This window comes from Diabrotica undecimpunctata, chromosome 1, assembly GCF_040954645.1.
Source record: "Diabrotica undecimpunctata isolate CICGRU chromosome 1, icDiaUnde3, whole genome shotgun sequence".
In the NCBI taxonomy this organism is placed as follows: Eukaryota; Metazoa; Arthropoda; class Insecta; order Coleoptera; family Chrysomelidae; genus Diabrotica; species Diabrotica undecimpunctata.
This window is the reverse complement of record NC_092803.1, coordinates 20,685,953-20,711,309: the sequence shown is the minus strand read 5'-3', so window position 1 is coordinate 20,711,309 and position 25,357 is coordinate 20,685,953. Positions and strand designations below refer to the sequence as shown.

General features: G+C 33.4%; 1 protein-coding gene across 1 annotated transcript; it reads left to right on the top strand.

The window, feature by feature from the left end:
• Positions 1-27: 27 nt before the first annotated feature.
• Positions 28-21,753, top strand: LOC140446141 (uncharacterized). The gene is made up of 9 exons (XM_072538672.1): positions 28-546; positions 832-1,052; positions 1,143-1,268; positions 3,451-3,750; positions 3,906-4,075; positions 11,257-12,062; positions 14,203-14,394; positions 18,564-18,848; positions 21,379-21,753. Exons 2-9 carry the CDS (start codon positions 851-853, stop codon positions 21,734-21,736), a joined length of 2,439 nt encoding a protein of 812 aa, XP_072394773.1. The 5' UTR covers positions 28-546; positions 832-850; the 3' UTR covers positions 21,737-21,753.
• The last annotated feature ends 3,604 nt before the right edge of the window (positions 21,754-25,357 follow it).

The window sequence follows — 25,357 nt, the reverse complement described above, 5'->3', positions numbered from 1 at the left end:
TTTTTTATGATTACAAATAGCAATTATATGAACACGAGAGTTTCACAATAGCATATATTTTATGCTATATTTTAATGTGTTTATTCTGTCAATTGCAACACTTTTTAACCCATTTAAATAATACAAATTGTATAAAATGGTTCTGAAAATTATAATTTATGATATCATAAAATTATATTTTATAATTGTTTTTTGACGTTTCTACCTCTAATCCGGAAATCGTTTTCAAGTAAGGAGAATAATCTTTTTTAAAAACGATTTCCTGAATTTCAAGTTCAAACGTCAAATAACAATTATAAAATGTAATTTTCATTACAATGAATTGTGGCTTAACCCATATAAACATATATTTAACAAATATATAACCAAAGAATATAGACGCATAATATAATTACACCATAGTATCAAAAAGAAATACACGGTTATTCGGGTGACGTCACGACGCCATTTTTGTTGGTTATGGTTATATCCTAAAATATTTCAACCTTTTTGATGCAAGAGAAATTCGAAAAGGAAATTGAAATAAAGTAATTACTATTATACAAGGTATGTTTCAATTATCCAACTCTCAATGTGCCTTTATATTGAGTAGCTTATTCATAACATGATATCGCATTTCAGTCCTATAGTTTTTTTTCTGGTCCTACCGTAAATCATAACCAATTAATATTTTAAGCAAAAGCGTTAAGATACGTAACTAGAAATACCATTATTTTTATAGAATCCACTTTAAAAATCATTTAGGATAGTTTCATTCAATTCTACAAACACATTTAGTTGATAATTAAATAAACATTGAAAAATAGTTAAATTTATCTTTAACTGTTTTAGGAAAAGGTTTGAACTAATTATGCCTGGAACTATTTGTGCTGTTTCGACTTGCAAAGAATATCATAAATCTTTAAAAGATCAAGGCCTCAAACTCCATTCATTTCCCAAAGACTCCACAATAAGAGAACAATGGTTCAAATTTTGCAAAAGACGTGGAAGATGGAATCCTACTAAAAGTAGAATATGTTCTCGCCATTTCAAAGATGAGGACTTTGTAAAAGGTGTAAACATCTAATACTAATGTCTGCTTCATATCTACTTTAGTCAAGTTTGGAATTACGAAACTGATATTTATGATATACATATTTTAGGTACACACAAGGGTAAATTGAAAAGAACTGCAGTACCAACAATTAGATGCCCCAGTATAAGCCAGCATACATCTAATATATTAAGAAAAGTAAATAATGAGTACATATATAACTCATGTAAAAAAAGTAAATATATAATATTTATTTTAATTTATCTCATTCTGTAGATTAAATTTGGTACTGTATTTCTAAGTATATAACTCTATTGTCATAATGCTTGTACTACAGTCCTTAGATGGCTTCAGTAATTAGTACATCATTGTCTTAAATTTATGTAGCTAGTCAGCTCTAACCATTGCCAGTTCGTTCCACCCTAGAAGGTTGCTCTGCTGTGATCTTGCTAGATGTCCTGCTCATCTTAGCTTTCCTATTTTTATGATTACATCTTTACAACCAGATATCTGTTTGTATTTGTGGTATATCTCATAGTTGTGCATTCTCCTTCAAATATTGTTTTGACAGATGCCACTGAATATTCCTGTCAGGATTCTTCATTTAAATATGAGTAAGAGGTTTCCATATGTCTTGGATCTTGCCCATATTTTCAATCCATATGTAAGCACTGGCAGTATAAGGGTTTTATATATTGTTATTCTTGTTTTCGGGCTAAGTTTTTATCAGTAAGTATGTACACAAAAAACATGTTTACTTGAATGGATATGCCGAAGTAGAAGGTTGTTCATGCCATTGAATAATTCATACAGATTTCATAAATATTTTCTACTTATTCATCTTCATCCAATTTTCTTGTTTGCTCCATAAATTAGATAACCTTCATGTTTCGTTTAATCCAAGACATTTTAATTTAAAAACAACCAACTGTGGCATAGGCAAAATCTCTTATAGATTACCTGTCATTAGATTAATAAATATTTGTTAACCCCCATTTTTTACCTTATGACAAATAAAATTGTTATTTGAATTTTTCCCAGAGTTAGTTTGGGTTTTGTAAGAAAACATGCAAAATGGAAGATCAAATCTAGCCATGTACAAAATTGACATGTTGGAAACATTGATAGGTGGAAAGACAATTAGATTGATGTTATCTACACTATTTCTCTAAGGGCTTTTCTCTAAAGTGTAGAATCTACTGTTTCTTTGTGTACAATTACTTAAGGACCACCCTGTATATATATATATATATATATATATATATATATATATATATATATATATATATATATATATATATATATATATATATATATATAAGAATTAAGGATCCAGCAGAAGAGAAAAAGCCTATTACAAAAGCCATTCTAATATATGTAAAGGGTTCAACAGAGAAAATAGGGAGAGTGCTAAGAAAACAGAAAATAGAAACGATATTTTAATACCGACAGAAATCAAATCTCAACCATCTTACCATCCGCCAAAACAAAAATATTGTTAGAAAATCAAGGAGTATACGAGATTCCATGTAGGGACTGTGACAAATTGTACATTGAATAAACCAACCAAAGAATCAATGTTAGACGAGACGAACATCGAAAGGAGAGAAAAAACGTCGTCCCTTGCCCAACATGTCTCAAACACAGGACATACAATAAATCTGAACCAAACGATGATGCTAGCTAACATTGAAATTAAAAGAAAACGCGAAATCAGAGAATCAATAGAAATAGAAAAAAATCCCAACAGTCTAAACCAAAGACTTGATGCTCAAAGGGTTCCAACAACATGGAAAGCGGTATTAAAGAAAAAGTCTAAAATATACCTACCTACACACTGACAGGTCAATCATAAGAAGCCTTGCAGCTATAAAAAGTAATCGTATCGACCAGGAGAGTCAGTTAACTTCAAGCATCAGCGAGAAGCGCTACTACCTGATTTGACAATGGCAAGTGCGACCTTGCCGAAACGTCGTCATAATAATGGTTTTTATCAATCAACGCGGAGTCAAACCCGCAGAACTACAGAAAGCACGAAACTCCCGCGAAAATTTCAAGTGTAACATTATATATATATATATATATATATATATATATATATATATATATATATATATATATATATATATATATATATATATATATATATATATATATATATACTTGCACTTAAAAATTTCAAATTTCAAATTGGCACGTATAAGCCGCACTCGCTGTTCCTAGATGCAAGTTGGTTTTTTCTTTCCCAGAACATACGACATGGTCCTTTGTTTGCTATTGACTTTTGAATGTACTGATACTGATCATTGTTTTTAAAAATAAGTTAATACAATAGCTATATCTTCTTTTATACATGTATTTTAAAATTTAACGGGTTTATGTTTATCTTACCTTAACCAAACAAAACTATTTTTTAGATACCTCAGTTGAGGATCAAGAGATCGAAAACAACTTAAGCCTAATATCCAAATTTACACGGGAGAATTCAAATATCGAGATTGAGTTTGAACCAAACACACCAGAACATAGATCTTATAAGCCTCGATCTGTGAAATCTATAGTGCTTAAAGATCTAAGTATACCAATAATTAAAGTTGATGCTCTAGAAGAACAGTGTAATAGATTGAGTCAGGAAAATAAGAATCTTAAGGAGAAGTTAAAGAAATTACAGGAACAGCCTGCTAGTTTACCGTCTCTAACGGATACTACAGGAACAAGTAAGTAAATTTAATGGTGCTGTTCCAAGAATAATTTTATTATTTTTACCTCTGTTATTGGGTAATTTTTAGTAGTAACCCACATCTATGGTTGTTTTTTCACCAAATATTAAAATTGAGTTGTATTTTTTAAAACATATTCTTTTTGTTGCCAGATATACAACCAAGATATATTATAGATTTGAGAGATATTAGAGACTTATGCCGAACTTGTTTATTAAAATCCAAACATCTAACGCCTATTAATGACAATATTACTTTACCAAATGCACAAGCAACTGAGATAGTGATATCAAAAGCTCTCGAGTCGATATTGTCTACTCCAGTAAGTATTTCATATCTATATTTTACATATTGAATTTTATTATATATATATTTTTCAAAAGTATTCACCAAGTGAATTCAGAGGTTCATTTGGTCATTTATGTTATGGTCTCCAAAAAAAGGAAGTCTGCTACTTCATTTGTTTATTGAATACATTTCACTTTGTGCTGAATTACACAAGAAGATTTGGAAATGCTAATGTCGCTTTTATGAAAAGTTAGACTTTAAAGACAGCGGCTGGTCTGGCCAATGTATCAGGAGTTACACTCTGCACAGAGTATGTGATGAAAATTAGTATGTTCAAAAGGGGTCAATGGAGGTTTGGTATTCGAAAACAACTTTCATACAGTTCTGGTGTTTTTTAGGGCTATTGTAACGGGTAAGTTTCTGAAGAGTTTCGTGAGCTTATTCGTGAATTGTGGAAATTAAGGAGAGAAGCATATTTTGTGGATCGTTCTGGATTGGACGGGGAATTAATCAACTGTATGTTATCAGAAATGGATGCTAATTTTTCGCCATTGGGGGCTTCTGAAATAGAATTCCCGTAACTTTTAGAAAATAGATATTTATTACTGAGAGTGATGGAATAGGAATTACCTGGTTGGGTGTGCAAAGTGGTAATTTAAGAAACGGTTGGTAGCCATTTGATATTGTTGGTTCAGTTAAAGTGACAATATCAAATCTGAAAAGGGAAATTGCAGTAAAAATTACAAAGAAACTGTACGACGCGACGTTTTAAACAAAAATGAAGGTTTCACTTTATTGCGTTCAATAAATAATATAATCAATACTGGAAACTTTGATTGAAATCATTAAAATGGATCCTTCTCTAATAACAAAGTTTAAATATGACTCAATTACGTCTTGTGGCGTTGGGAGATATTTTTCTTTGTATAAACAAATATTAATAACTAGGAGACATATTACTTTAGAAAATATGATTATTTATTGTAACAATAAAAATATGTAGAAATTTATTTGATTGTATTCTTATTTAACTTGTGGTCAAAATAAAATATTTTACGATATTGTATAATTTTTATTCTTAAGAAATAATACTACAATTTGTTTTAAATTCAAACCACACTGTATTTAACCTAAACTTTAAAATTATTTTTATAATAATAATTCACATATCTAGATTATAAATGCATAATTGCATATTATTTGTGCATATTCAGCAAGTTTTAAAATGCATATTATAAGCATATTTTAGAAATTTTTTAGTGCATATTTTCCAGTCTCTACAATAATAACTAATAAAACTTGTAATGTATTTATTTTTTGTTAATACATTCGGAAAGTACGAGAGTAATCCTGCATCATACGCGGATAGAATATTGTAAGTTCGTAATTAATTTATTCCCATTTTTTTTTTGTATAATACAAAAGTGATTAAAAACACATTACATAATTTTTCTCACTGATGAGCCCTTACAATTATTTTCTAAACTTTAACAAATTTACACGTCACCATTAAAATGCACTCATCTCTCGTCAGAAAGCTCTTTGTGTTATATAAATAAAAAAAGGACGTACCCTCTCTTTTACTAGAGGATCAGAAGATATCTCTCTATAATATTCAATTACCAAAATTTTTTGATCAGACAAATACAGTCACACCTACCCCCTGGACCTTTCCTTCTGCAATATGCAATACAATAAAATTGACCCCCCATGCAACAATTTCTCAATCATTTTACAATATACTTGCTTCTTTCCCAGATCATTGTCATATCTATACAGATTCATCCAAAACTATTGATGGAGTGGGATCAGCAGTTGTAACTCCGAACATTGTATTACAGTTTAAATTGTCATCAAGTGCCACCAATCACGCACTTCGATGTTCATCGCCCTTCCTTCTGGAACATATAATTAAATTTAATTGGTTGAGAAATGAAAAGGTTTCATATAAAAGTTAATTTATCTTTAAATATTGGACATTTTCGGATCTCGAGTGAGTTGTGATCGTAGTGTCTAACTCATGGTTTTACCCGTGTAGGGTAGCTCCCTAGAGCACTTTGCTCGAAGGGCTCTGTTTCTTTCTAAGACTCTGAAGCTGAGTTTTTTTCTTCTTAGAAAGAATGTGTTTTATTTCAACCACCTAATAAAACCACAATGGCATTGTCTCTTCAAGATAATGCCACAATAAGAGCGTACCGGCCAACTACGCAATATAACACCATATTGCGCAATAGTTGGATAAATTAATAAACATGGAAACTTGCACCAAGTTGCAATCAGTTTTTCATACGTTTATTAATTACACCGGAGACGACAAAATTATCTTCCAGTTGCAGTATTTACTCTGGAGAACTATACTCAATTCTGCAAGCCCTCATTTATATACGTACCCAAAAAATTACAAATTCTGTCATAATTACCGATTCTCTCAGTGCATTACATACGATAGAACAGCTATAAAAAAGTAATCCCATAGTTATTTTAATAAAAGAACAATTACATTTGCTAAACAACGCGAGGCAGCAAGTACGCTTTATATGGGTTCCATCACACATTGGACTTAAAGGAAACGAACAAGCAGATTTTCATGCCAGAGAAGCAATACACAGTGCTTCTTCAGTGTTAGTCAACTTAGTGGCTGTTTCCGACTACAAATAGTTCCTTAAAGAAAAAGTGACAATGAATGGAAAAACGAATGGATTCTTTCACAATCAACTCTACATATCGTAAAGCTCTCAACCGAATCTTGGTGCGAGATAAATTTAAATCGCCAGCTGTTTGTTAACCTAACCCGTTTACCTATAGGTCATAGCAGACTAACTCACAGCTACCTAATCTTCAAATCAAATTGTCGTATTTGTGATCTTTGTAACTGCGATATTAATGTAACACATATCTTAATAGAGTGTCCTAAATATATTAGTGAAAGACAAAAACACTCACTACTTAATAATATAAAAGCAGTCTTAGGAGCACATTGTAAATTTACAAATATGTTTGATTCATCATCAATCAGCCAATCGCGTCCACTGCTGGACATAGGCCTCCCTCAGTTATTTCCAGTGTTCTTTACACTGGGCCGTTTGTAGCCAATTTCCCGCTACATGTTTTATATCATCGGTCCATCTAGTCGGTGGTCGTCCTCGGCTTCTTTTATAGTTTCTGGGCCTCCATTCCCTGGGCAGGGCTAAGTGCCCTGCCCAGTTCCACTTAAGCGTCGTGGTTCTTTCGATGACGTCTTGAACTCCTGATCTTTGCCTGATTTGTTGGTTTGTTATGTGGTCTTGAAGGCTCACGTTCGCATTGCACGTTCCATGGCTCGTTGTGTAACTCTGAGTTTATTCGCAAATTTTTGCGTGAGTGTTAAAGTCTCTGCTCCATAAATTTGTACAGGCAAAACACATTGGTTATAAACCTTTCGCTTGAGACACATGGGAATTGAACTTTTTAGAATATGGCTTAATTTGCCAAATGCTGCCCTTGTCAGGCCTATTCGCCTATGTATTTCATGTGTTTGATTGTCTCTGCTTATTTTGATCTCGTGCCCCAGATATTTGTAAGTGTCTGTTTGTTGTATGGTATTATTGTCTATAGTTATATTATATTTCCACTCATTACGAGATTTGTCATAAGTTTAGTTTTCTCAAAGTTTATCTTTAATCCTGCTCTTTCAGACAGACTTTTAAGCGAATGTATCAAAGAAACTGAATCCTGTAAGTTATCTGCGATTAATACAACATAATCTGCAAACCTTAGATGATTTAATCTTTCTCCATCTATATTGATGCCCATATCTTGCCATTGAGTGTTCTTAAATATCGACTCTAGAGCTGCCGTGAACAATTTTGGTGAAATATTGTCTCCTTGTCTAACTCCTCGACCTAAGCTGAATTTTTCTGTGTCTTGTAGTCGTATACTTGATGTAGCGTTCTCGTAGATATTTTTTTGATTAGTATCGTGTACTGTAATCTATTCGGTTTTGATTTAGGGCTTCCAGTACTGTTTTAAACTCTACAGAATCAAAAGCCTTCTCGTAATCGACAAATGCAAGAACCAGTGGTATGTTGTACTCGATGAACTTTTCTATTAAGATCTTTATGGTATTCAAATGGTCATTTGTGCCATATCCTGCCCTGAAGCCTGCCTGTTTCTTGGGCTGATAGAAATCAAGTTTAGGTGTTAGTCTCTTTGTTAAGATTTTCATAAAGAGTTTGTACATATGTGTCAAGAGGTTGATGGGTCTATAATTTTCTAATTTAGTAATATCGCCTTTTTTGTGTAATAAGACTATCACTGCATTGTTTCAGTCTTTAGGAATCGTACCCGCATGTAAGCATTTATTACAGTTCTCGTACTGATTTTAATAAAATTTCTCCTCCTGCTTTTATTGCCTCAATAACGAGTCCATCAACACCAGGCGATCGATGGTTCTTCATTTCCTTTAAAGCTGCTCTTCTGACACAGTAATGGGTAAAAGTATTTCCGATCCCTGATTTATGAGAGTCTTTACTCGTGTCGGGAAATTGTCTTGTGGTCTTTGGATGGTATAGAGGTCTTTATAAAACTCTGTGGTTATTTTTAGAATGTTTTGTTCATCTGTTGTTGCCTTTCCGTCTTTACCTCTCAGTTTGTATATTTCTTTTTTACTTTGTGTGAGTTTTCTTTTCATTATCTTTAAACCTTTGTTCTCTTCTACTGTTTGGGTAATTACATTGGTATTATATCTTCTTAAATCTTTTCAAATTTCTGCTGAAATTCTTTTATTTAGTTTTCTATATATTCTTCTGCTATATTCTTCTTTGTTTCCCTTTTCGTTCTCGCTTAGGTTTCGTCGTATTTCCATGAGAGCTTTTGTATCTTTGCTAATCTTTTCACTTTTGTTATTTTTCTTGCAAAATTTGAGTTGTGCGTTTCTAACCGAGTCTATTATTAATTTATTGTGATCGTCGATACTTAGAGGTTCGGGATTATTACTCTGTAAAGTTTCGGCTATATTTTTTATGTATGCTTCTGGCTGATTTGGTGAATTCCAAACTATGCGTTTGCAACTGTTTATCATCTTTACTCTTTCTTTTTGTAGGTTTATCATTACTCTAGCTCTTACTGGTCTGTGGTCGTTTACACTGATAGTTTATTGAGTACAGTGACATATTGAATAATTTGCTTTTTGTCTGTTATTATATAATCATATTCGCTCTTAGTTCTTCCGTCTGGACTAGCCCACGTCCATTTTCTATTATGTTTCTTCTTAAAAAAGGTGTTCATTGTATACAGTTTGTGTTGCAGTAGAAAATTGGTAAGCATTTCGCCTTTTTCGTTTCTTACTCCGATTCCAAAATCTCCAATTGCCACTTCTTGTTCGATGTTTGATTACTTGAAAGATAATGATGTTTTAAACTAACTGTAACAATTAATGTTTTGTACACCCTATTTACAAATTGTAAAATATGACATTCTTGCCTAATTGTGAACCTAATAATTAATCAAAAATACTGTTTAGATTTAGGTATCTACATATTAACTATAGTACTGTAATAAAATAGGGTGGCTCGCTGTAATAATTTAGGATTGATGCTGTAAATATAAAGCTAATAAACCCCTCTAATAAATTGTCACCACTCTAATAAAGGCTGTCACCATTGTAGAAGACGTCTGTCTCAATATCCTTATCAATGCATCTACAATTCTTAGGGGATACTTATCCCTGCGAGCGGGGCAAGGCTTACTGGTTCCACTAGTCTGGACTGACTGGTTCCGCCCTCGCGGATTTACAAGAGGGTAGGGAGATTTTTGGAAGGAAGGGGATTAAGGACTTCTCGGTCTCAGGTCCTGCAAAGAGTGAGAGGCTATGGGCTTACGTTAGAAGCCGGAGCACTGCATAAGCGGAAATGTGTATCTCTTCTAGTCTACCTGTAACGGCCAGGAATAACAAAAACAAATTTCGAGTTTACAATGTATTAAACAGACTGTACACTACAAAATATCAGTTATGACCAATAATATTTCGATCAGTCGCGAAGGGAGACGAGAAGAGACAAAGCTAGGACTTAAAGGTCGGACAATTCCGTATCATTAGATATACCTTGGGTTAGTATATAGACCTTAGTTACCTTAGTGTATTTAGGCTCTAGCTAATGAATACGCCTCCAGTCCTACAGGGATTCGAGATCCGTCAGTTTTCGAGAAGTCAAAACGGCGCGCCGTCGCGAACCTTCGAATCTCCAGTTACCGGCACTTATACGTCACACTATCCCGTCGAGTTAAATAGCGCGCTCACTGGCTGCGTATCGTCCGATCTCCGCACTTCTTGCGTAGAGTGCTCTAGAGTGCCAACTTCCCACTAGTCCGCCCCTCGCGTGGGGCCACTCTCGGGCGCCGCGCTCTTACTGGACTCTGGCCCCCGCTTCGTTCCGTTTTTTATCTATTGCCAACTCGTACCTTAGATTCTTTTGTCACGTCCGAAGTGGAGATTTGTTTCTACGTTTTCGCTGATTATGCCATCTATTCCATGTGTTAAACTGGATCACGCTATGTAAAACTTCTTAGTCAGCTCAATTCTTATCACTTGTTTAACAATTCGTACCTTGTATTAATTTCCAACAAGGTCTAAGTGTCGTAATTTTTTAAACATTCAGGCTTGTGTTAAACTGGGTCAATTGTTTTGTTTTTAATTTGAAATGTATACGTTAAACTGTGTCGAATTTATTCTTTATTAATTTGGAATATATAATAATTACTTAAATAATTATTACTCTTTACTAGGCTAATTACCTCTTAATTTTTCCTTCTTTACTTCCTTGCTATGTTTACATTACAGTACTGCTAATAACCCAAAGTGGTTGATGCTGTTATCAATAAAATAAAAAAAGCTCTCTGTAGTATATGCTTTTGAAACTATAACCTGACAATCGTATTGAATTTAGAGTGTAGTTGATTAATTCGATGCATAATAGTTTTACAGAAATAAAAACAAAGCAGGATTAAATTATCGATCACAAGACCTGTATGTTATTTTTCTTTTATTGTTTCTGGTTCTGAAAGTGGTAACTTCTGAAGCATACTATTATTGGTTTTATTGCATGTTCTAGTTTAATATAGTTTTATGATTTAATTTTCAGGTGTATACGGATTTTAGTATGAAATAGTAAATAAGATAAACTAAGCAAAATAAGTATTAGATGAGATTGTATTGTTATTACATCCTCTTGTTTTCAGCTTGCAGTTTCTGACAATGTTCCGAATCAAATTTGTGAAACCTGCAAAAATCAAATAATTTTCATAGCTACAATTCGATATGCATTCGAAAAGGCCAATGCGATCTTACAGTTACATTCTACTGGTCATCTAGAAAAACAAGCAATCAACAAAGAAAACACTATTGAGAGAGATAATACTGAAATCAATATTTTACCACAATGCAAAGTAGAGGAGGCAGATATATTTGAGGAATATATAAATGATGTGCAGAGTCCCGAAGAAATTGATTGTGAATTGGAAGACGGTGTCAATGAAGATCTGGTTGCAGATGATGATCCTCTTGAACCTGACACAAGCATGATATATGTGTCGAAGGTGGAACCATTGCCGCTACAAACAGATATTAGCATCGAGGAACCTCCTAATAGACCCAAGTCTCCAAGATACTCAAAAACACGAAAATTCAAAAGTCGTATTAGCCACACGTGTCCAATCTGCTACACAGTTCTACCTCTAGCTGACTTTATTCCTCACATCACCGGCCATAAGGCGCTGCAAAAGTACCTACGCGGTCCAAAGAACATACGTAAAACTCGATACCAAGCCTCCCCTCGTGCTGATACGGGTTTGTTGGGGGGCGAGGGAGAAATATTGCATATCTGTTACATCTGCCAGAAGCAGTTGAAAGCCGCTGAATATGTCATTCACATGAATCAGCATCTTGCTGCTGGTCAGTTCACTTGTGGTAAGTGTGGTAGAGTTTTTAAGAAGAAGAAGTTCCTACTGTCACATATAGTGGTTCATAATGATGATCCTCCATACAAGTAAGTAATATCAAATTTACCCAGCTTTTGGATTGGACTGCCTCAGATGTAGCGTTTTCGAACCGAATTAGCCCATCCTATCTTATCATTTTCTTGTCGATGTGTAGATGACCAGTATTTCATTATTATTTTTGCGATTTTGCGTTTTTCATGGTTTTTTATACTCGCTGTGTTAGAAGTGAAGTGATTTTGCTTTAAAACTAATGTTTCAGAGATGGCTAAATATACATCAAAATAATCTAGGGAACAAAAACAGAAATGCGAGATTTCAAATATATTTTTAATAAAAAGTTATAAACAAGTGTTCCGAATATAAAATAAACATTTTTTCTTAGAATTGCCGCAGTAGCTCTTAAGAAAATTAAAAGAGAACTCTGTAAGTCAAAAAATGGTAACAAAAAAAAAATTAAAAACTAATTTGTTGCCCCTCGACTCCCAACAAAGTAGTCTTTAGGTTAAGTTAGTACAGTGTATGACCTCCACGGTTGTTGATTACTGTCCTACATCTTTAAGGCAAACTCATGATCAGATCGTCAATGTCTTGCTGCGGTATTCTGTTCCACTCCAATGAAAGGACCTCAATCAGTTGCTATCTTGTACTGAACGCAATATTTTGTTGTAAAATGCGTCTGCCCAATATATTCCATACATGCTCAATTGGGTTTAAATCTGGCAATTGTACAGGCCATGGTAAATTCTCAATTTCATTATCTTTGAGGAATGTTCGCACGACCCTGGCAGTATGCGGAAGCGCATTGTTGAGCATTCATTGAAATTGGGGATCAGCTTGTTATGCAAAGGGTACAACAGTAGGTTCGAGAATAATATCGCGGTAGTCTGTTGCATTTAGAAACCGTTCCAGACAAACGAGATTTTTTCTTACACAAAGAGTGATGCCACCCCATACTATTATATTGCCGCTTTGCTGTATATGAACCTCCTGAACGGTGGCCAATCGTTCTGCATTATCAGACCGTCTCCAAATTCTTGTCCGTCTTGTATCTGGTGCAAATCCAAATCGGGACTTATCTGTGGACAAAGTAGAGGGCCACTCACGTCTAACTCAATTTGCATGTTCTTGTGCCCAATAAAGTCGATGAGCGCGATTTCCTCTGGATAACTCAGGTACTCTCACAGGTCTTCGAGCATTTAACCCTACTTCATGCAGTCTAGCTTGGCCACTTACAAATACCTGATGGGTCTCTTGTAGCCTCATTTGTAATAGTGATGCAGTTACGTGCGTTATCGCACAGCCTGCGGTCTAATAAAATGGTCTTCAATCTGGTTACTCATCCTCATACGACCTGTATGACATTCAACAACACCACCAGTTTCTTAACATCTTAACTACAAACATTAATCATACTTCTGTTCTTGTGGAGAACCTCAGTAACGTCATTTTGACTTCTGCCTGCTTAAAGCATCCCGATAGCACGCCACTGCGTTTCGCGATTTAAATGATGTTTCTCCATTATTAGCATTTGCAAATTTAAATAAAAATCCACATAGACATCGAAAATCAAGTACCAATAAAGAAATATTATTTTTTATCTTGTAGACAAAAAACACATATTGAAGTTTTGGTAAATTTTTTATAGCCATTCTTATCAGCATTACCGTCCAAGTTGGTGCAATAATCGAAAAAAAAAAACAAAAAAGATTAAAAACAAATTTATTTTTGTATTTGCAGCTAACATTGATAGATATTTATATAGGATAAGATATTTATATAGGTGTCCCCTAGCCTTGATTATTTTGAAGTGTATAGTAAGTAATTATCTAGTTTAATTTTATTCCTATTTCATAGATTCTTAGACCATTCTGTGACATTCGTGTGATTCTTTATCACGTAAGGACATTTTTAAGATATAATAAACGTATAGCTACATCGCTCGTAATGTTTTCTTTGTAAGCTTCACAAATTTCACGATGATTATTAGTTAGTTTCTCAGCTTCGAAATTAGAAAGCATAAACACTTCTGACCTTTTCTATAACGACTTGCGATTTCTTGCTGGCAAATATAGATGCCTTTCAAAACAATGCTTTAAACATATACTTAAAAGTAGCTTCTTGAATTAACTACACTACATTACTGACCCACTTTTTGTACTGCTTGATCATAGGAACTTGACATTTCAGGTGTGCTACTTGCGGTAAAGGTTTTGTTATCGAAATAAACTACAAATGCCATTTGCTGACCCACAAAGACGATGAACTGCCATACACGTGTCCAGAATGCAACAGAAAGTTTTCAAATCCTAACCATCTCAAACGTCACATGACTATCCACACAGAAAATATCAACTATTCGGACAAATACAAATATAAAAGGTAAGAATGACATTATAAGCAGATACATTCACTTTATTGTTTGCTATTATGATATTAGGTCAATTAAGTTAGGTTTTTACTCAACACAACTGTATAGACGGGACAGTTAAAATGTGTAGTATGAGATACTAAAAAAACAACTCTCTTCTTGTCGCGAAAAAGACAAAAGTTGATAATAAAATGCTTCTCGTACACAATACCCAACAAAGACCACGTTGCTCAAGTCAGGGAGCTTTATTGGGGTGGGTGATGATACAGGTGGTAAAAAAATCGGTTGCCTGTAAAGTCGGTTTTACGGGCGAAGATTTTACGTGACAACGTCTTTTTCTCGGTAGAATATTTATTGATATGAATATTATTAAATTGCACAATAGGAACAAGGAATTGAATGAAAATAAGAATTGCACAAATTTTAACTATAGAAATATATTTTGTTTACTAAAACATTGTACATGTAAACTTAAACTTAACTAATTCTCTAGTGCTGCGCGCGCAGCGGACCGATCATGTTTGAGTGGGAGAGAGACGCAAGGCATTCGCCGGTCCGGCGGGCCTCTCTCTCGTTCGGTGACTCATCGTAACAGACGTGAGCGGGCGTTACACTTTTTCATAAGTGACTCCGAGCCACAACCTAATTTAAGACGTTGTCACGTCAAAAATTGTAGATCAAAATAGATAGATAAACGATAGAAATGAATTAAATAACAAAATATAACAGTTTGACAAAGAAAAACTAGAACAGAACGGAATACAGCTAAACTCTAAAACAAAATGGACCCCAATACGTTTTAACCTGAAACTTATGAAGGAACTCAAAAATAAATAAACTAAACATACATTTCTCTCAAAAACATCAGAAAAACACGTCAGAAAACATATCAGCAAATTATCAAGAAAAATCATGTTAATCGACATATTTAATCATAAGCTACAAGAAAAAGTTAAAATAAAAATAGATTTATATCGTCTCTAACCAAAAATAAAATAATACGCCACAATAAAAAATAATGTTTATTAAACTTTCAAACATGAATTATAAAAAAAATAGATTATACCACATATCGTCATCAAGAATCTTATATTTTAAAACAGATTGCAGTCATTTATATAATTTAAATAATAAACAATACGGAAATTACTTTAATCAAAACTTTAATATCTCTTAATATAACAAAAAAATTATAATCAAATGAATATTTGACTGTAATCTGAAGGAATTTCATTGGCAATTGTTTCGTTTTATTCTAAAATTATATGTATATATTACAGGATCCAACTTGAAAATACATTACATTTTGGAGACGACTATCGCCGTATTCCCTTTCTCCTTCGCCAATCTTGCCGGTCCAAGGCATGCTCCTCCTCCAAAACTCTCGATTCCATCGCTCTTCTAATTCCTTCATTCCATGAGCGTCGAGGTCTACCTCTTTTTCTTCTTCTAAGGGGCTTCCATCTGTGAAGTTTTTGGGACCAACGTTCGTCAGGTATTCTCAATAGGTGTCCAAACCATTTTAAACATCTTCTTTCTATTCTGTCAATGACCGCTTCTGTAGCATTCATATTATTTCTTATAGATTCGTTGGTCTTCCTTTCCAGCCTTGATGTTCTAACACTTCTTCTCAAATAATCCATTTCAACTGCCAACAATCTTCTCTTCAGGTCTGCATTAATTGTCCATACTTCAGAGCCATAACAAAGAACTGATTCAACCATGGTTTGCCCTATTCTTTTTTTGTTCCTTTTGGAAATGTTGCGATCCCACCACAAGGAGTTCAGACATCCTACAATTTTTCGTCCCTGATTAATTCGGTGTTTAATTTCGGTTTCTCCCAATCCGTTCTTATCAATGAGTGCACATAAATATTTAAATTTTTCCACTTGTTGGATTTCCATGTCCTCGTCTATCAACACTTCAAACTTTGCATCGGAATTGATAACTAAATATTCTGTTTTCTTCATGCTGACTTGTAACCCCCATTTTACATAATTCTCTGTATAGACACTTTATCATAAATTCTAGATCATAAGAATCTTGAGCTAGGACGACTTGGTCATCCGCAAAGTTCAGGGAGAACAGTACGTCATTTCTTATGGGGATTCCCATTCCCTAGTAGTGTTTTTTTTTCCAATTTTGGAGGGCCGCCTTAATATATAAATTAAACAGTAAGGGTGACATACTGCATCCTTGTCTTAGTCCTTTAGTTACTTTTATTGGCTCTGATAGTCCATTTCCGATTTTTAGGTAGGTAGTGTTATCACTGTATACTTCTGTGATTATTCGAAAAAGGTATGGACTAATGCCGAGTTGTAAAGCTTGCCACAATTTAAGTTTTGGAACTGTATCATAAGCCTTTTCTAGGTAAATGAAGGCTAGACGTACTTCGGTACCAACCGCTATTCTTTTTTTTATTAATTGTTGGAGTATAAACAAGTTATCAGTGCAAGATCTACCAGGCGTAAATCCACTTTGGTCTTCGCTAATTAGATGTCCTACATCATCTTGTATTTTTCCATTTATTATCTTTCCAAACAATCTCCCGAAAGTAGATAGGACACTTAATCCTCTGTAGCAGTTAGGATCTTTTTGATTACCCTTTTTAAAGATGGACACTTGGTGAGCGGTTTTCCATTCAGATGGTACTTTAATTTGTTGGCAGCATTGATTCATTAGAAAAGTTATTCGTTCTATTAGGAGTGGACCTCCCGCTTTAAGTAACTCTACAGCTATATTGCCAGGTTCTGGAGATCTGGACCTCGTTGTTAGTAGTATTAATGTTACTATTTGTTTGTCTCTCCATACTGTATTCCTCTCTCATATATTCCAATCTCGACTCTTGGAGTAAATTTTTTTAGTGATTTTCCCACTTTTCTATAGGAATTAAGTTGCTTAAGGAGTTATGGGTGTTTTTCTTTAGATTACTGATAGTTCTCCATGCTTCCATAGTCTGAGAACCACCAATTAAATTTTCAACTTGGACACATTTTTGTTCCCAGAAATTGTTTTTTTCTTCTTTTATTCGATTGCGTACTTCTCCGTTTTTCCTTTGATACGTTACTCTATTGCTAGATGTTTTATTTGTTAGCCATTTCTTATATATTTTGCTTTTACTTGTATCATTTCTTTTACGTTTTCTGTTATCCATGACGGTTCGTGGTGTTCTTTGTCGTTGTTCTCTGTTCTTAATACTTATGAAATATTATTCCAAAATTAACGTTATAAAATTATATTGTTACATTTAGCAACATATTAAAAAAACGTTCCTTATTATCAATAAAAAGAAGCTAATGTCTCTAACAGCAAAAAAACATTATCATTATAAAATATTGCACTCACATAATAGTTTGTTGATCTTAGAAGATATGGCCATAGGCCTGGAGAAAAACAGATGTTGGAAGCCAAAGGAACAGGTGGTGAATTACATCATACCCCAGAGGTGGTTAACCCAGTCAGCAGAAATCAGATATTATAAAATAATTCTGTGACTGCAAGCAGCAAAAAAATTGAATTGCCAGTCGGGCTCTATAAATATTAAAAAGAACGACTTACCACAAAATTGTGTATTTCTCGATCGTAACTAAACTACAAATATGCACGTCTGAATACATATTGATACAAATAATAACTGGCAACTGAGAACTAAAATCGGATAGTAGTTTTTTGTAAATTAGTCCTAAGCTAATTCATTTTTAGATAGCGGATGTGTAGTTGGGTTCAAAATATTTGTTCTTGTTGAGAAAACAAAAAATGCTTTAACTAAAAACCAATAAAATTTTGAGATGGATTATGTATAATTAATACTTGAATGGAGTGGTTTAAAAGAAAACGTATTCGTTTATGGAATACTATAGCCCCAAACATAATTTATTACGAAAAAGGTCTTTTAAGAACAAGAGTCTTTTAAACACTTACACGTATTCGAAGTGATAAACATGAATAATCCCAAGATATAGTTAACAAAAAATTGATTGGTCTATATTTCGAAATATTGTTGTATTCGCTCTATTATTATTTTTTTAATTTTGGAATTACCATACCAAATTAAACGGTACTCCTGTATGTATTTATTATAATTTGTACTTTTCGTCCAAATATAGCTCTGTGTGATTTCTATCAGATGAACAATTGCTATCAGAATTTTTTGAATTGATTGTAAATTTTTTCGTTCAAGATGCACACATTGCTACCAAAGCGTCAAGACATCAAAAAGCCTTAACAGTCACGTCTGCAAAAACCCCGGTTCTTATAGATGTAGGTACTGTCAGAAGGTGTTTGAAACTTCGACAGCTCGGACTATACATATTAGTTCGGTTCACAATTCCACTAAGAACACGTCCGCCTTTTGCAAGAAATGTAACGTTACCGTTATGGATATAAATACCCATAAGATGTCGAAGCACCCTAGAATTAAACATCTGTGCCCTGTATGTGGGTCGTACGTTTGGAACATTTACGCGTGAGTATAATTATTTCTTTAATATAGGAAAAATAAAACAATGAAACATTAGTTTTTTCAAAAGCATAATTTTAAAAACCAACTTTTCTTAATACTCAATTTCTTTAGACTCTTTTTAGTACCCTGGTATACGATCTGCACACAATTTGGATAGTTTAATTCGAGAACACACTTAAACCTCAATTTTTATCTGAGAAAAATATTTCTCAGATAATAAATTAGATTGGTTCATGCCACACCTAGAACCACTTTAATATTTTTATGTTTGAAAAACTTCTTCAAATCGCAGCATATATGGAATGCATTATCGTTCAAACACTTATCGATGTGACTTAATTGAAGTAGACATACGTTCGTATCGACGTCATCTAAATTGTTTTTTTTTCTGTTTTGCATTTATTATGTTTTGTATGGAAGGACGAAAGTTCCCCTTCTTCAATATTATTTCTTTTGCTTGAAAATATTTTTAACTCTGTCCTTGCATATACCAACTGATTTTGCAACCCCTTTCAATATTTTTTACCAACGAAATACTTAATATACGTTTCTGGATCAATTATGGTGGCACTTTTTTAACATTTTTTTCTATTTGTGCAAATATTCGATCAGGGGAAGGCAAGAATGACCGACTATGGGATATACAAGTTCTAAACACTTTATTTGAAGTAGAGCACAGCATTGTAGCCAGTATTGAACCATTCCAACCATTGTGATATTCTTATTCTGGCCTCCACAACCATCAGCCACCACTAAACTGGCCTCCACAAACACTAAACGCACTTTCTCTACCCCGTTCAAAGTTCATCAATGTGTAATAAACAGCGGAAACAAAACTCATTTGAACTCCTCTGGCGATCATTCTCTGTCCATATTATAAACTATTTTACTGATTCAGGATTAAGTGGGGACTTTGAATTTCCAGTTACAACTGTAAAATTGTACAAATTTATTTTCGTATTAAAATAGCACGTCTGGTCTGGAATCTTTGGTAGTGGTAGATTCTTTTGGGCAATCAAAGGAAAATATTGCTACTGTACGATTGTCTTCTCTTAATAACTCATAAAACGCTTTACTACGCAGTTTGTGTACGCGCTATTCTGTCATTATGTTTATTTTTTCTTGTGGGTTTGTGATTTTTTTCATTTTTACTGAAAATTGGAGACATTGTGAACATACATCAACTTTTGGTGATCCAAAACCAATGTTGTATTGTACAAAAATATTTCTGAAGAAATATTTTTGCGTCTTACTTTCAGATGTTCCTCCGTTATAGACATAGATCTTCCACAGTTTCGATATATTTAGTTCACAAGGCAAATATCGTCTAACAACTGTTTTATTCCTGGCATAATGAGTTTCGCAGCAAGTAATAGATTCAATGAGATATGTTATAGCTTGCTTTTTACAAATTGATTTTTGTGAAGTTCTGTCGCCCCCTCTTCTTTCTGCTGCCAAAACTCCTGCCGATACTCCTTTAATATTGTTGTGAATTTATTTAACTGCTATGTCTTTATTTAATTTATAATGTCTTTATTAATTTATTATATTGTTCTTATCTTAATTAATTAAAAAGCACGATAATTTATATCAATTTATTTAACGAATAATACATAATTTATATAGGCGAAAATTCCTCTATAAATATAAAATCCCGCTATTCGAGAACAACGGCGAAGCGACGATCTCCCATCGAAGTAACCAGAAGCTCAGACCGGTCTTATTCGGCCTACCTGGACACCTCGAGTCGGATGATTCATCATAATTTGGGTCTAGATCCTTCGCCGAAATTTCTACAACAAAAACAGAATTAGTCATAATATATTTACAGTTTTGTAGGCCATGATATTTATTATCGTAACAATATCCTTTCAATTCGTATTTTTCCATTACCCAGTATCGCTACGAATGTTTTTTTACAAACAGGAATTGATCCTCTTGAAGTATTGATGGCGTACTTTGGCTGTTTTTGGTTTATTTAGAACGTTTTCTTTAATTTTCGTACCAGATCTTTTTGGAATATTTGTCACGCAGTGCTTCAATACAAACATGTCTTGATAGGATTTCGATGGTTTGCTATAAAAGCTTTCGTTGAATTTTCTGATATCGGTCATTGTCAACGAGGAACATTGATGAACTTTAGTGTTATGAGCATACCTGGGAAATTCAGGAAGGCATCGCCGTTTTTTATACCTAAATACCTACCTTTACCAGCCGGACTTGGTTCTATAATAATGTTATTCATGTTTATGTTATTCATAACGTATGTTTACCACGTTTGTGGTAGTCACATTCAGATTGGTTTAAAGGCAAATGTCTGTTTATGAACATAAGTGTCAAAAAAACGGATTCCTATCAATGTTTTCATATGGGATCCATAGATAACTCGATTTTTTTTTTATAAAATGTCAAATTTTTGGTTTTGCTTTTATACGCTTCATATATTGTGCGCTATATCTCTTTGAAAGTTATAAAAAATCACACGATAACTTTTGTAAAATATAAATGTCTTAAAATTCCCTTTTTATTATAGTCACATGTATAGACACAGAGGATCGAGAAACAAACGCAACGGATCCACCACCTATCACTGTCCCGTTTGCCGTAAGCAGTTTTACCACCGTTACGTGCTGAACAAGCACATCCGGATCCACAGCGGTGAAAAACCATACATGTGCAGCTTCTGTGCGCGGACGTTCAATAATCAATATAATCTACAGGTGCACGAGAGAATTCACGTGGGAGAACGTAGTCACGTGTGCACGTTCTGCGACAAGAGTTTCCTAGAGAAGTCATATCTGAACAAGCACATGAAGACACACAAAAAGGGATCTTGTCAAAATAATTTTTATTATCCTGGTCCTGATATTTTGCAGGATGATGGGGAATAGATTTAAAATAAATTGGATATTATTTTTGATAATTATTTATTCTTCCATTCCTTTCCAAGATTATCTAATTGTTCTGTAAGGGTGGTTAAGTACCATCGTTTATATACAACAATTTTCAATTGAAGGTGATTCATTGGCAAAATCGCCAAAATATTTTAAATATTTACTATTTATTTAAACATAAGTAATTATGTAAAAATTAAATCTAATACCGATATAATTATTAAATTATTATGTGTGTTTTGACAGATATCTTATAGTTTTCTAACAAAATAAAGTAAAATTTTATTGGTATTATAGAGTGCCTAATACAGTACTTCAAAAAACAGAAAACTTTGCGAAATAATTATTATATTCCATTTATATAGGAGAACTATAAAGCAAAGAAATAATTAAATAAGTTTTTACATTTTCTCTTCCTTGATTACATGGGCTACGGCTTTAGTCCAATCTTCTTTCCGTGTCTGTTCCATTGCGAGTTCAACAAACGTTGAACATCAGAAATTTTATATGTCACGTTTTCACGAGCTACGTAATCCTTTACTTGAGCCAGATTAATTCTATCGAGTTTAACTCACAATGGTAAGGAGGAAGTCTTAAAATGGTGTTGCCTTTAGCACGAGCCATTGTATCTACAACATGCTGGCGATATTTGTCTAATCACACTTATAAGCTCAGCCTTAACCATGTCCTCGGAAAATGGAATTGCTTTTTGTCGTAACAATGTACAACATGCAATTGTACAACAATCTACATTTGGCCTTTGCCCAATCCCTGTCACCTTTTTTCACATACAATACAATTGACGTTCAATTGTTGACACGGATACTCCCGTTAAAAATTAACACTGAGCTACAGCTTCCATTGTACGAAGTGTATTTGTTAAATTTTCATACACTCTACAGACAATCTGCTTTTCTTCTACCGACACAATGCCACGTTTTCAGTGGTCAAAAAGTTCCATGTTTGTTGCGATGTGTTTGGGTTATCATTCTGCAGCAGAATTGTCCTGATGCCGATTCGACATTGTTTGGAAGCATAGCTTTCTTATCGCGGGCTACGGACGGAGCTGTGGATCATGCACAGGTATGAAAAAAATAAAACCGACCGAAACGATAAAATATAACAATCGCGCGACCATACACTACATGGAGTAGTAAACGCGGTCCCATGCGTATTTCTTCACAAAATAAAATAAATCGAATTGAGTTAAATTAAAAACCATGGCTCTGTATGTAGACGATCAGAAAGCTATGCTTCCTCTCATCGGGTCACTCCCGGAGTGTGTGTATACCACTTCGCATTTAGAGTTTAACCATTTTCTAATGGAATAGTAGCCGCATTTCCAGTATTCGAAACAAAACAGTCGTTATTTTCTTGGAAACATTGCAACATCGCATGATTTGTTGCTTTTACTTCATTTTAGAACACTCAGACCGTTGATTCTAATTTAGTTTTCGGATTTTATCCATAAAACAAAATTCCAACACAATGTAAAGTATTTCTTTGCTTTATGTGACACAATCTTGTTTTTGATCTTCAGTTAAACTGTAGAATCCAACGCGAACGTGATGTAAAATTAGATTTGTTCGTTTCATGTCTCTAAACGTGATTACAATTTCCTATTATTAATTACTATTTGAATGGGAATAAGCCACAATTAAAGGTTAAAATACGTTTATTGACGTTTCAATTTCCACTTCGGAAATCGTTCTCAAAATACAAACATTAGTAAATTAAACAAATTTTGTTTTTTCAACAAATGACACAAGAAAATAGCTTCAGAACAAAATTTCCTATTATGTTGCACGTCGATCTGCCATCGGTGTTTTTTGTATAGCAATCAATTTTGTAACACAGCATGAATGTTTGCTGATGTTGTCAGTCCACCTTCAGGAAACTCATCACTAAAGCTACCGCGACCAAATTAAAATTGTTGATCCGGCCAAAACACAATTATTTTGTAGGTACCTTTATCCCTAAATGCAGTTTTTAGATCATTGATAAATTGTTTTTCCCATTTTTTTTTCAATATAAAGCTAAAGCTAACGCAAAATCATTGGCAGAAAATACCTTCAATCCATTTTTGTTTTTGAGTATTGTGTACTGTAAAATAATAATATAATTTAACAGCTTAATATTATTATATTTTGTCACTTTTCATTCTAACCACAAACGTTCACTTTACAAATTTTTATGTCATTATCTGATAGCTGCAGTGTTGTCACATCCCGAAATTAAAACAACCCTCACATACAGAAATCAGAAAGTAAAAAAAGAAAAAATAACATCATTTTGAAAGTAAATTAAAACACAGAACACTATACAGAGGGATTGAAACAATGAGTAAATCTCACAAAGAACCTGGGAGCAAAAAAGGAGATCAACCAAGATTTTCAGAAATAGATTTTTTATTTTGCAGTCATCTTTTATACAGTTTTGATTGATTCGCCTCATTTATAGGTACACATAATATATTCTAAAATGGTTGAAATCTTTACTTGACTCCCTTAGGTAATTGCAATAGAAATAATTTATTATGAATGCGCAGTCCTGGTGCTAAGGTGCCCGCCTGCAAAACTAGCATAGGCGTCTTTCGGTTTTTTTTTTTTAAATTTAATTATATTTATTTAATATTTTGGCAATCGTACAAAATTTAGTAAAACACGATGTAAATAGTTTTAAAACAAAAAGAATTTATTCTTCTTGTTTTAATTATTACAAAATTATAATTATCAATAAGATTATTCATTATATATCATGCTATTGAAATTATATTACTAAACACACATAATACTAAATTGACAAAGCTCCCGATAAACTAACAAAGGCTCATTTTGTCTTCCACCAGCAGTGAATGCTCCCCACTGAACTGAAAATAAAATACTACCTCCTACTATTTCCTACCGTATGTCTTTCTCCGTGAAAGTTGGTAACAGTTATTGGGTAGGTACATTATTTTATATTTTATCTTGAGTTGGCTAGGAAAGACTGACATAACATTAATAAAGATTTATTTCTATTATGCACATATTTTTATTTATGTACACAGCATATACAAAACAATTATGCCAACAATTTGTCGTACTGAACTAATACCTTTTGATGTCTGCATATATGAACTTAGAACTAGACTTAACCAAAGCGAGTAGAGGTATATGGGAACGCTACGATATTGAGTCCGAATTTAAGAAAGAACAAGTGGGTATTGGTTGGGCTAAGTTGATGAAAAGGAAGAAATAAAAAAGTTACCACCTATAAAGGTTTAATGAAAGTAATAAAAAACCTTTTTGAAGTTATACTTCTATACGCGCGCTCCACGTTGGAAATTTGTATGGGAGTGAATCTGTGAAATCATTACATATGTAAGATAATGAGTAAGAGAGAGACAGAAGATATATTTTCTCTCTCGAATATAAAAATGTTCCTTTTGTATATATAATTTAATATTATATACGAGTATATTATATAAAGATATATATACACATAATATTATACATATAAAATATTTATTAATATTATTATTTATGTGATATGTTTTGCATTATTTATTAAATGTTCATAATTATATTATTCTTTTGTATTTCAAAATAATAATCTCAATAAGTCACTGTATGATCC

Excerpts from the sequence above, each read along its gene's own strand:
- LOC140446141 (XM_072538672.1), top strand. The coding sequence starts at position 851 with ATGCCTGGAACTATTTGTGCTGTTTCGACTTGCAAAGAATATCATAAA. Across the intron at positions 1,053-1,142 it reads AGATGAGGACTTTGTAAAAG|GTACACACAAGGGTAAATTG; the intron begins GTGTAAACATCT and ends TACATATTTTAG. Across the intron at positions 1,269-3,450 it reads ATATAACTCATGTAAAAAAA|ATACCTCAGTTGAGGATCAA; the intron begins GTAAATATATAA and ends ACTATTTTTTAG.